We start from the raw sequence: 12413 nt of genomic DNA, 5'->3' as shown, positions 1-12413 counted from the left end.
TAAAACTGGTATTTTTTTCATGATCTTGCTATTGAAAACTTCAACAATGTTCATAGCATCCAGCCAAACTCAATACATTTAGTAGGTTGCAAATTCCCATTTAAATTCCAAAAGTAAAAACTATTCCAAAGCAGAATAGTCTGATCAGTAGCTGTCATTGAATAACTTCTAGCCGCTGTTATTAAAAGAAAGAAATAATATACTTACTGGCTTGCATATACTAGAAAATGAAACTTTTTTTGCCAGCCAATCAGGGTATGATGCAGTGGGCTATTATCTAACTACGGATGCCTGAAGGAACTCGCAGCTGATGCAACATTTTACAACAATTAAATATGTTCAAAATGATGTTTTTACATTTTGTAAATTACCTTTAGTAACAGAAATCGCCACCCCCTTTGGAAGCAGGCTGCACCACTAAGATGAGTATCCTTTGGCTCAGGGCATCAGGTTAGTAGTTCATGGCATGAGCAATTATCTTTTGGAGAATCTACTGCTGCAGGGACTCTCCCCTCTGCGGCGAGAGTTACTGATACCATGAATAGTGACCTTTCTCAGCCAAATTCAAACTGAGTCTAGGGGAAAACCCTATTCTTTACTTCTTAGGTTTCAGCACTTGCATGAGGGCATTGTGATTGCATTTTGCATATAATTCATTAGCTTCAAGGCATGTATAAAACATCAAATACACTTCTTCATTCCCAGATATGACACGCTCCTTGAATTCTATTTCCACGAACTATTATTCTTATCTAAGAACACAAGCAACAAGGAAAGAAAAACAGTATTTTTTAGTTTATTTTACCAGTTTGGCTTCTGAATGCATTGGAGGGACTTGAGGTGAAACACATGGATTATTAAGGTTTGGGCCTTGCATTCCCATGATATTGGAGTTCATTGCCATCTGTCTCTCCATCTACAACAAAAAAAGAGAGCCGTGCTGTTAAAATGCAGGCTAACAACGGCTGCTTCGAGAGCAGAGTTCAGGCTTTGGGAGAGCTCATGCCACCACGGTGGGTTCAGAGGATGTTTGGCTTGCTGGATCCTGCCCTGCTTCCTTTCAGGACTTTCACTATTAATATCACCATTCTGGGTAAAAGTTCTCCTGCTGGATATCTGAGTTCATGCAGAAGCCTCAGAAACGGGAATATTATTATTATTTATCATTAGGATCTGGAAACCATGGAACTTTCTGGAAACCAAAGAACTTTCCTTGTGTGAAAACCGAAATTGCTTCCTTTTGGCATAAGGGACATGTCATGAGCCCCATTGAAATATGCTGGGACTGGAAGTATTTGCTTCAAGGAGAGAAAGAAAAAAGAATAGTGATTTTTTTTTTTTTTTTATCCACAGCGAGGCGCTTTTCCTCCAGGTGCAAAACAGCTGGTCACCTTAATCTTCATACAAGTACAGAGTGGCATTCCCCAACAAGGAAGGAATGACAAGCCAAGGGTCAGCACATTTTCACCTCAGTAAGGTTTTATTGCAGATCAGAAACTGCCACAAACAGAACTACATTTTTGGGAATGATTCTTTCCCTTCCTCAGGAAATGTTTGGTCTATTCTGGGGGAATCTGCCTTCCTTACAACAAAAGATCCCTTGTGCTGAAAATGTGATGATCTTTGGAACATTCATCCTCCTTCCTGGTGGTGAGTGCCACTTCCTGCTTACAAAGGACTTTTGACCCTGTCGCAGAAAAAAAAACAAAACAGGGGTCCTTGAAAAGAGGCATCCTCTCATACAGCTCTGAGAAAAACACAACACTGCTCTGTGAACTTGTGAATACTTCAAAGAATTATCGCACTACATTAGAAGGAAACATTTAGGATACCATATTATTGTTTATTTATTTTTAAAATTTATGATTCATGCTATTTACCATTCTAGGCGGCTTACAGATAAACATGTATAATATAAAAACATGAACACAATAAATACAATCACCAATAAAAGCAAATAAGAACAGGTTAACCAACTTAAAACATTTTAAAAATCACCACCTACGCCAGCTAGATTTAAAGAAGATTACATCAATTAATTAAAAGCTTGCTCATATAAAAAGGCCTCTAACAGTTTCTTAAATGGTACAACAGTGGATTCTGCTTTCAGCTCCTCTGATAGCATAGTGATGAGGCAACCACACCAAATAAATGCTCTCAACTGTGGAGAGATGTACCTGTCTCAAGAATGGAACTTCAAGAAGGTTATGGGATGCAGACTTCAGAGACCGAGTTGGCTTATAAATACTTAAAACAAAATTAAAAACAAGCTGGGGCCATTCCAACATTAAAATTTAAAATTTCACAAGCCAGCATATCTGTAACCAATGAAGTTTAAACAGAATGGGAGTTATATGTTTGCGTATATCAACCCCTGACTCAAGCCTTTCTACTAAATTTTGGATAATCTGAAGGGCTATTAGAGTGAAATAAGAGAGATTTTATATACAGGGCATTACAATAATCTAGAGTTAGAACATAAGAACATAGGGCTTGCCATACTGGTTCAGACCAAGGGTCCATCAAGTCCAGTATCCTGTTTCCAACAGTTGCCATGCCACGCCACAAGTACCTGGCAGGATCCCAAGAGGTAAACAGATTCCAAGCTGCTTATCCCAAGAATAAACAGTGGTTTTCTGTAACTCTACCTTAATAATTGTTAATGGACTTTTCCTCCAGGAACTTATCCAAACCTTTTTTAAATACAGCTATACTAATTAGGGATGTGAATCGTTTTTGAACGATTAAAATTATCGTCAGATAATTTTAAAATCGTCCTAAATCGTCAGAGTGCACGATACAATACAAATGCCCCCGATTTATCGTCATAAATCGTCCTAAATCGTTAAATAGGGCACGGGAATTATTTGGGGGAGGGCGGGAAAACCGGCACACCAAAACAACCCCTAAACCCACCCCGACCCTTTAAAACCAATTCCTTACCCTCCCCCACCCTCCCGAACCCCCCAAAAATGTTAAATTACCTGGTGGTCCAATGGGGGGGGTTTCCCGGCGCGATCTCCCGCTCTCGGGCCATCGGCGCCATTTTGGCTGCCACTAATTAAAATGGCGCCGGCCATCCAGTGCTCCTACCATGTGACAGGGCCTGGCCAATGGCACGGATATCCTGTCACATGGTAAGGGCAAAGGGGCTCGGCACCATTTTATTTTAGCGCAGCTGATGCCTGGGAACGGGAAATCGAACCCCGAGGCCCCCCTGGACCACCAGGTAATGTTAAAAGGTTTTGGGGGGGTCGGGAGGTCGATTTAAAGGGTCGGGTGGGTTGTTTTTTTTAGCGGCGCGGGCCTCCCTAAAAAAAAAATTAGCGATGTGAATTGGAATCGGAAATGATTCCAATTCACATATCTTAACGATCAGATTTCCCCCCCCCCCCCCCAGCTGAACCTGATCGTTAAGACGATCTGGCACACGATTCACATCTCTAATACTAATAGTTTCACCACATCCTCTGGCAATGAATTCCAGAGCATAATAATGCTTTGAGTAAAAAAATATTTTCTTTTACTAGTTTTAAATGTATTACCCAGTAACTTCATTGTGTGTCTCCTGAGCTTTGTACTTTTTGAAAGAATAAACAACCATCCCACTCATTATTTTATAGACCTCTCTCATATCTCCCCTCAGCCATCTCTTCTCCAAGCTGAAGAGTCCTAACCTCTTTAGCCTTTCTTCATAGGGGAATTGTTCCATCCCCTTTTATCATCTTGATCACCCTTTTCTGACCTTTTCTAATTCTGCTATATCTTTCTTGATATGTGGTGACTAGAACTGAACACAATACTCAAGATGAGGTCGCACCATTGAGTGACATAGAGGCATTATTATATTCTCTGTTTATTCTTCATTCTTTTCCTAATAATCCCTAGCATTCTATTTGCTTTCATTCTATTTGCTTTCTTGGCTGCTGCTGCTCATTGAGCAGAAGATTTCAATGTGTTTTCAACAATGACAGCGAAATCCTTTTCCTGAGTGGTGACTCCTAATGTGGAACCTTGCATTTTGTAACTATAATTTGGGTTTCTCTTCCCTAAGTGCATCACTTTGCTCTTGCCTACATTAAATTTCATTTGCCATTTGCATGCCGTCTCCCAGTTTTGCAATGTCCTCTTGCAATTTCTCACAATTCTCTTGTGATCTGACAACTTTAAGTAATTTTGTGTCATCCACAAATTTGATCACCTCACTTGTTGTTCCCATCTCCAGGTCATTTATAAATATATTGAAAAGCATCAATCCCAGAACAGATCCCTGGGGCACTCAACTATTCACTTTTTTCCATTGGGAAATTTTACCATTTAGGCCCACCCTCTGTTTTCTATCTTTTAACCAGTTGGCAATCCACAATAGGACACTGCCACCTATCCCATGACTTTCTAATTTCCTGAGAAGCCTCTCATGATGGACTTTGTCAAATGCTTTCTGGAAATTCAGATACACTGTATCAACTGCTCACTTTTATCCACATGTTTATTTATGCCCTCAAACAAATGTAGCAAATTTGTGAGGCAAGACTTCCCTTGGCTAAATCCATGTTGGCTTTGTCCCATTAAACTGTCCTTATCTATATGTTCAGCAATTTAGTTCTTTATGATAGTTTCTACCATTTTGCCTGGCATAGACATCAGACTCAATGGTCTGTAATTTACTGGATCACCTCTTGACCCCTTTTTAAAATCTGGTGTTACATTGGCAACCTTCCAGTCTTCAGGTACCATAGAGGATGTTATAGATAGTTTACAAATTCCAATAGCAGGTCCGCAATTTCATTACTCATTTCTTTCATTTGCGGTAACTAAGGCATGAATGACGGTTTTTGATCTGTCTCTGATTAAAAAAAAAAAAAAAAAAGGCTTCAATTGCCATAATAAACGCAATTTGAAAAAATAATTCTTTACCACTTTCCTAATTTGAAGCTGACAAGATATAGTGGTATTTGACAAAAATCCTAAATCACATACTTGGTCCAGAATAGGAATCACATCCTTCAAAACTGAGTGTGGAAGGAATTTCTATGGAAGGGAATCTAGCCAAAAATAAGATCTCTGTCTTCATATTTAATGCTAATTTATTTTTTGTCATCCAATCCCTAATGGTGCGCAAACAGCTATTAACCATCACCAGGCATTACTCACACCAGAATTAATAAGCACAAAAAAATGGATATCATTGGCATATAGCCGGCAGCCGATGTCAAGACTGGCCAAGAGTTGACAGACAGGTAATATATAGATATTAAATAAAAAGTGGCTGAGAGTCTGACAGGGCAGAGCTCTGTAGAACCCCTTTCTCCCTTCCCCCCTCAAAAAATATAAAACGTTCTGATACCAATTAGATAGAGAATAACCAAACCACTGCAGAGCAGTTGAGCTGATCTATATGCCTCTTAGCCACTGGAACAATATCGCATGATCTAGGTGATCAATATTGCATATCAAAGGTGGCTGCTATAAGTAATAAAACCAACAAATCAGTTCTGTTATCAAATCCCCTCCAAAATAATTCATCAGTAGATAGTAACAGGGTTTCTGTAAGTGACCAGCATGGAAACCAATTGGATAGTCATCTAAAAGTTTCTGCTCATCAATAAACCAATAGAGTTGCTTCAGCACTATTTTCTCCAATACCTTTACTAAGAAAGTGTTGTGTCCATTGGTTCCCGACGCACACTTTCCACCCTCCTCACCTCTTTGGTGCCTCCTTCTTCGCCCGCGGGAAGATTGGCTGCCATGGCATTCCTCTGCCGAGGTCCTCCGGCATCCCCGAACCGGCTCCACGCTGCTGACCGCCATGTTTCCTGGAGGCCTAGGGGCGCGCGCGCGGCGCAGCCCCGACTGAAGTACCGGCGATGGCACAAACCTCGGGGGCGTCCCCTGAAGATGACGTCACCCATGACGGATATTTAAGGTCTTAGTATTTGCTAACACATCGAGTTAGCAAGGGGGTTTTACTACCTAAGCTACTCTGCCTCCTCGGACTAACCAGGGGTACCCGCTCCTCGGGGGCCTCACCCTCTCTCTTACTTTGTAGATTGTAGTCTGGAACCAGTACTCGCTCCTCGACGGCACTTGTTCCTGGACTTCTTCAAATTCACTTCTGCCTGGACATCAGCACTGCCTACTACATCTGTGAGTTACCATCGCTATCTCAGAGCCTTCCCTGGAACCAGGTACTCGCTCCTCGAAGGCCTATACATTCCAGCTCCTGGGCTTCTATGAGACATTGTGTGAGTCTTACCATCAGGTTCGGTACATGAACTCTGCTTACCCTGCCTACTCACTATATTTCAGTTTCTCTACAGCTCAGCCTCCAGGGATCGCTGTTCCAGCTTCTGAGGGACTACAGCCCAGCTGGGCATCCCAGCTCACTACTGCCACCTCTGGTGGTTCAGTATACTGTCTAATAAAAGAACTAGTGTGTGTCTGTCTCCATACTCTGAGCCTGACAGGTGGTCCCTCTCGGGGTCTTCCCCGGGGGCATGGTCATCTGCCACTGGTCCAAGGATCCACCCACAACTCTCCTAAATACTACAGATTGCTAACTCCTCACGGAGAACAAATCAGAAAGGCAATGAAGAAATAGGGCAAAAGTTAGACAAAGCTGAGGCATCTAATCCTGGTTTCTTCATAACAGGCCAGACCGAAGTGACTTTAAACAAGTCGGGAATTTGACCAGTGAATAAGGATGGGTTGACAAATCTGGTAAAAATGTTACTCATGTTATTTCTCAAGATCTTCAATATTGCATTAGAGCATTGAAATAAGATGCAATAAGTAACATTTAGGTTGGCAATAATCTGAGAAATCTCCTTTGGAGAAACCTTATCAAACATCTCCCATTTTTCTAGACTCATCAATATGAGTCTCTTCAAAAACATCATTATTACAAAACTGAGAAGAAATCATAAGATCCTTATTATAGAAAAACTGGGCAAAATTCTCAGAATTATGAGGATGAAATAGTCCAAGAATGAACAAAGAGTAACAGCTAAAAGTCTGTAATCGATAATGCCAAAATTAATCAGTCCATCATAAACATAGGGAAGGACATAACTGTTAACACTAGAAGAGTCCTTAATGTTCTCACTAGATTTCTTCTTTGGGCATAGAATCACCAGGCACAGCACAAGAGCTGAAGGGCCAGCTATAGACAGGGCATATCTCTCTGTAAAATCTTCCAAATGGAATAAAGAAAAAGAATTTCTCAATCTTTTTTTTTTTTTTTTTTTACAAAAATAGTCACAAGATGTTCAATCAAGAAATGGCAGTCAGCAGTGAAAAGGATAATATAGTGTGTACTTACTATATTCTATATCTATCTACTTCTCTCTCTCTCTCTCTCTCTCTCTCTCTCTCTCTCTCACTCTCTCTCTCTCTCTCTCTATATATATATATCTATAACAAAAAAAACCCTAATAAGGGGAAAGGAAAGAAGCACCTATGTAGTTTTGTAATAAAAAAAAAATTGTTATATATTTTACAGTATTTAAAAATACATATTTATTAGAAATATTTTTTAAAAATGTTTGACATACAATATATATAATTCATACAAAACTTTTTATACAAAAATTGGTATAAGAATTCCTCATAAACGCTCCTCAACCCTAATCTGTAACTAACCTCACACCATGAGCAATTTAACCACCTCTTCTATATCAACACTGTAAATACTTACAATACAAATCACTTATTGACTACATACAACATTCATGCAACTTGCTGTTATTGAATAATACAGTACATTACTGAAAAAATAGTTCTTTTTCCAAATTGTTGTCTTTTAATAACTATAATTTGCCCACTGTGTGGTTTCGATGATTTTGATCACATATCACAATATAATCACATATCACAATTCTCCCCGTCTACTTTCCACTGTGTCTTTCGATGGTATAATCACATGTGATATGTGATTATACACATTGTGATATGTGATTATACCAACAAAACCACACAGTGGGCAAATAATAGATATTAAAAGACAACAATTTGAAAAAAGAACTATTTTTTCAGTAATGTACTTTATTATTCAGTAACAGCAAGTTGCATGAATGTTGTATGTAGTCAATAAGTGATTTGTATTGTAAGTATTTGCAGTGTTGATATAGAAGAGGTGGTTAAATTGCTCATAGTGTGAGATTAGTTACAGATTAGGGTTGAGGAGCGTTTATGAGGAATTCTTATACCAATTTTTGTATACAACTTTTTGAATGAATTATATGTATTGTATGTCAAACATTTTTTATAAATATTTCTAATAAATATGTATTTTTAAATACAGTAAGATATAACTTTTTTTTTTTACATTTTTTTTATTACAAAACTACATAGTGCTTTTTTCCTTTCCTCTTTTTAGGGTTTTGGGGTTTTTTTTGTTGTTTATACTAAGCACTAGCTAGGTAGACATTGCCAACCTTTAGGTTCCTATATATATCTATATATCTATATATATCTATATATATCTATATATATATATATATATATATAAAATCCAGGGTCAATGATGTCCTTTACTTTGTGGTAAAAAAAACCAAAACAAACCTAGAAATGCTGTCCTCTCTTGAACATGCAGTAAAAAATAAATATGAATTCTGGAGGGAATGTTTAATACCTTTATTAAGTGGTTGGAAGGAGCCATGCCAACCAACACTAAAGGGATGTGAACTTTTCTGGCTTTTGGTATTAGACAGGACGCATCGATGAAGGATCTCTGAGAATTCTAGGTGCAATATAAATGGGAGAAAGAGAAATAAGGAAACGAGTAGCTAGAGCTGCTCCAGTTCCCTCAAAGTCCTTATCTAGCTATAATAACGAGGAAAGTTGCCCCATGCCTGCATTGCCAGTTGGCAAATTGAGCTCTGCCCCTTTCTTTCCTTGTACTTACCAGCTCCACCCTTCTCTCTCCCTGTATGGAACTTGAGTCTATCCCGGAAGAGAAACATTGGTGGCAGTGGATGGCGCCTTTACCCTCTCCTGCCCGCCTTGGAAGAGACATGTTGGTGGAAGTGGACAGGGCAATCTCCCCTCCTTCCCAGACCCCCTCCTTCACTGGCTCCTATCACTCAAAAGAGGAGGAGAAGAAGGAGGAGGAGGAGGAGGAGGAAGAGGATGGAGGCCTTGCAGTGTCACCGGTGCAACCTTTCTTCTCCCCTGCCAGGGTCTGAATGGCACTTTATGAACAACGTGGTTCAAAGCATGATGCTCAGGCCCCTGCAGAAGAGGAAGAAGTATGTGCCAGAGATACTGCAAGGCCATCGTGCTCTTCCTTCTCCTCCTGTTTGGCTGATAGAAACCGGTGAGTGAGGAAGCCCATGGAAGGGGAGGGCAGGGAGAAAGAGTGAACTGGGGATTGTGAGGCGGGGGGAACAGAATGAACCAACCAGGAAGCGGAAGGGGGGGGGGGTGAACTAGAGGAAATGGGGGAATAAGTCAACTGGAGATAGGGGGAATGAACCAGGGTAAGTGAGGGTTCATGCGGGGTGGGGGAGGGGGAGGTAGTGAACCAGGGTGAATGTGGGAGTACTAAAACCAAAGTAAGTGAGGGGTCAGGGAGTAAACCAGGGTGAGTGAGGGGTTCATGGGGCAACCAGAGTGACTGAGGGGGTTCATGGGGGGGAACCAGGGTAAGTGAAGGTTGCGAGGAGAGGAGAAGGAACCAGGGTGAGAGAAGGATTGGGTAGTGGAAGGAAGAAAAAGAGGGAGAGTGATCGGGGCAGGGGAGAAGTTAGTGAACTAGGGGAAATGGGGATGGGGGTTGGGAAATGTGGTAAGGGGTTTGTGGAGCGGGGAAAGGAGTGAATATGGGTATATAAGGGGTCTGTGGGGGAGTAATGAACCAGGGTGACTGAGGGGTTCATGGGGGGAGGGAAAGGAGAACCAGGATGAGGGAGGGGTTTGTGAGGGTGGGGAGGGAACCAGGTTGAGGGGATCAGGTGGGGAGAGGACGTGAAGAGGGAGAGTGAGGAAATTAAAGGGACTTTAGAAGGGGGATAAAGGAAAGAGGAAATGGGGATGTTATTTTATTACCACACATCTCAGTTCCGCATTTCCTACACTTCACAGTATTTATCCGTCCTTGGATGGACTTTTACTACTAGTTTTTCTATAAAGCATTCTCTTCATTCATTATATAGAAATAATGTGACATAAACAATCTTTACTAGTGTAATCCTCCATTCACACTTATGAGTCTGCTGAGCACTATCAAACTCGTTACAAGATCCATGGATTTGTGCTATGGGGGTCAGGCTAATCTGTAAGTACCAGGAGATCAGGCTCAATCTCTTGCAAAAAAAAAACAATCCACATACAACAAGCTGTATTCCAAAACAAAGAATGAAGTTTACCGAATAGAAACACCAAATTAGTTTAATAATAACAAAACAATAAGAACAGCCAGATGCAAAGTTTTTACAGTCCAGAGAAATGCACTAGAATGGAGCAGACTCAATAATAGGTCAGACACCGTCCTTAAACAATCCACAATCACAAGCCTCATCTCCTCACACACCTTGAGTCAACCAGTGGCAGAAGACACAGGAGGGATTTCCCTTGACTCTCTCTCAGTGACCCTCTCAGGAATTAGAAATCCTTCTTCCATTTCCAGCAATAACAAATACCTGATTATGTGCATAGCCTTCAAGAAAAATATCCTCTTTTCCTATAGAACTTAAGAAAAGGAAATCCTCCAGAATCCTTTTGCTTTAACTAGAGTATTCAAAGAGTAATACAAGAGTATTAGGCACCCTAGGCAAACCTTACAGCCTGGTGCCCCCTCCCCCCACCTCCCCATACACAATTTTAAATTATGCATTTATAACAACATATTTTACATGAAAAATTACATTCTGAAGTAAAATTAATATACACGTTGTGATAATTTCATGCACTGTTGTGATGCCAACAAGAAAACCTTGCATCTTGGAATTCATATGGCATCATACCTATTGTGATGTGTTTCAACATGGTCCTCCCGTATCAACACAGTACTATCTGCCAACATTCAAAGAATAACAACCCTACCTATGAAAAAGAATACCACAAATATTACACCAGAATCTAAAATATCAATACACCTCCTATCAGGAAAACAGAACAGGCCAAGCTACTACAGATCCCTACAGAGAAACTACATTTATTTACTTTTATTTAAATGTTTTTTATATACTGAGGTATAGCAAGCTGCTAACATGTTAAAAGAATGCTTCATCTCAATCGTTGCATGCAGAACACAAACTCTCACCAAATACAGAATAAAGCCACATAAAGTATAAATAGAAATGTGCAAAAACTGACTGTAAAACGCAACACGCCAGACTCTATACAGTGCAACAATGGAAAAACAAAAATTTCACCATTCCTCATGAAACAATCAATAAAATCAAGATATATAAATCATTAATCATAATAGTAAAATCATACTAATAAAATAATTTCAAAACAGCTGATGAATAGAATATCCAATAATTAAAGACTCATGCAAATTTTGAAAGCTTTACCAAACACCAATAAAATATTTCAAAACAGCAAACACATAAACGTTACTCAATAATTAAAATAAGGATAAAAAATATCCCACAATCCATAGCTGGGAACTTTTGATCTTTAGTCTGAGCTTGTCATGGATTAATGAGAGGAGGCGGTGGCTGCGATACAAAGACTTTCTCCTCACTCTCACATACACACTCTCCAACACAGGCATACTCGCTTACTCAAACATATTCATACATACACTCACTCTCTCCCCCACATGCTCTGTCACACACACACACATATGCTCTCTCCTCCATATGCTTTCATTACACTTGTTCTCTCTCTCCCCTACATGGTCCCTCTCACACACATACACATTCTCTCTCCCTCTCATGCTCTCTCAAACACAAATGCTCTCTCTCCCCCACAGGCTCTCACCCCACACACTCACTCTTCCTCACTTGCTCTCTCTCACAAACACATACTCTTTTTTTTCCCCACATGCACTCTCTCCCCATATACTCTCATATACATATGCACTCATACATGCTCACATGCATATATATTTTTTAATCTCCTTTCTAGGTGTAGGCAGCAGCAGTAGCAGCTTTCTTCTTCGACTTCCATGGCATCAGGAGACCTCCACTGTCTTCCTTGTTCAGCAGAGATACTGCCTCTTTTCTGCAGTGTGGCCAGCCGATCCTGCCTTTCTCCTGCTGTGCAGCCTGGCTAATCGCTGCCTCTCTCCTGCAGCGTGGCCCGGCCCATTGCTACCTCTCTCCTTCTGCGCGGCCCGGTCAATCGATGCCTCTCTTCATCCGCACAGCCTGACCGATCCTGTCTCTCTCCTACCGTGTGGCTGGCCAATGCTACAATTGACCCTCTCAGTCTTTTCTTCTGGACAATCCTTCCAGCTATGA

The 12413-nt window shown here is 40.5% G+C and overlaps 1 protein-coding gene across 6 annotated transcripts in view; it reads right to left on the bottom strand.

Moving 5' to 3' along the window:
- CREB5 (cAMP responsive element binding protein 5) overlaps positions 1-12413 on the bottom strand; it is an 881413-nt gene that overhangs the window by 194461 nt on the left and 674539 nt on the right. For all 6 annotated transcript variants that reach the window (XM_029589189.1, XM_029589190.1, XM_029589192.1 and 3 more), the window contains one exon: positions 806-916. In XM_029589189.1, coding sequence (XP_029445049.1) covers positions 806-916 — 111 coding nt within the window. The remainder of the gene's footprint in view (positions 1-805; positions 917-12413) is intronic.

This window comes from Rhinatrema bivittatum, chromosome 2 (genome assembly GCF_901001135.1).
Source record: "Rhinatrema bivittatum chromosome 2, aRhiBiv1.1, whole genome shotgun sequence".
Lineage (NCBI taxonomy): Eukaryota > Metazoa > Chordata > Amphibia > Gymnophiona > Rhinatrematidae > Rhinatrema > Rhinatrema bivittatum.
The sequence above is the reverse complement of the archived record's forward strand: the minus strand, read 5'-3'. Positions and strand labels throughout refer to the sequence as shown.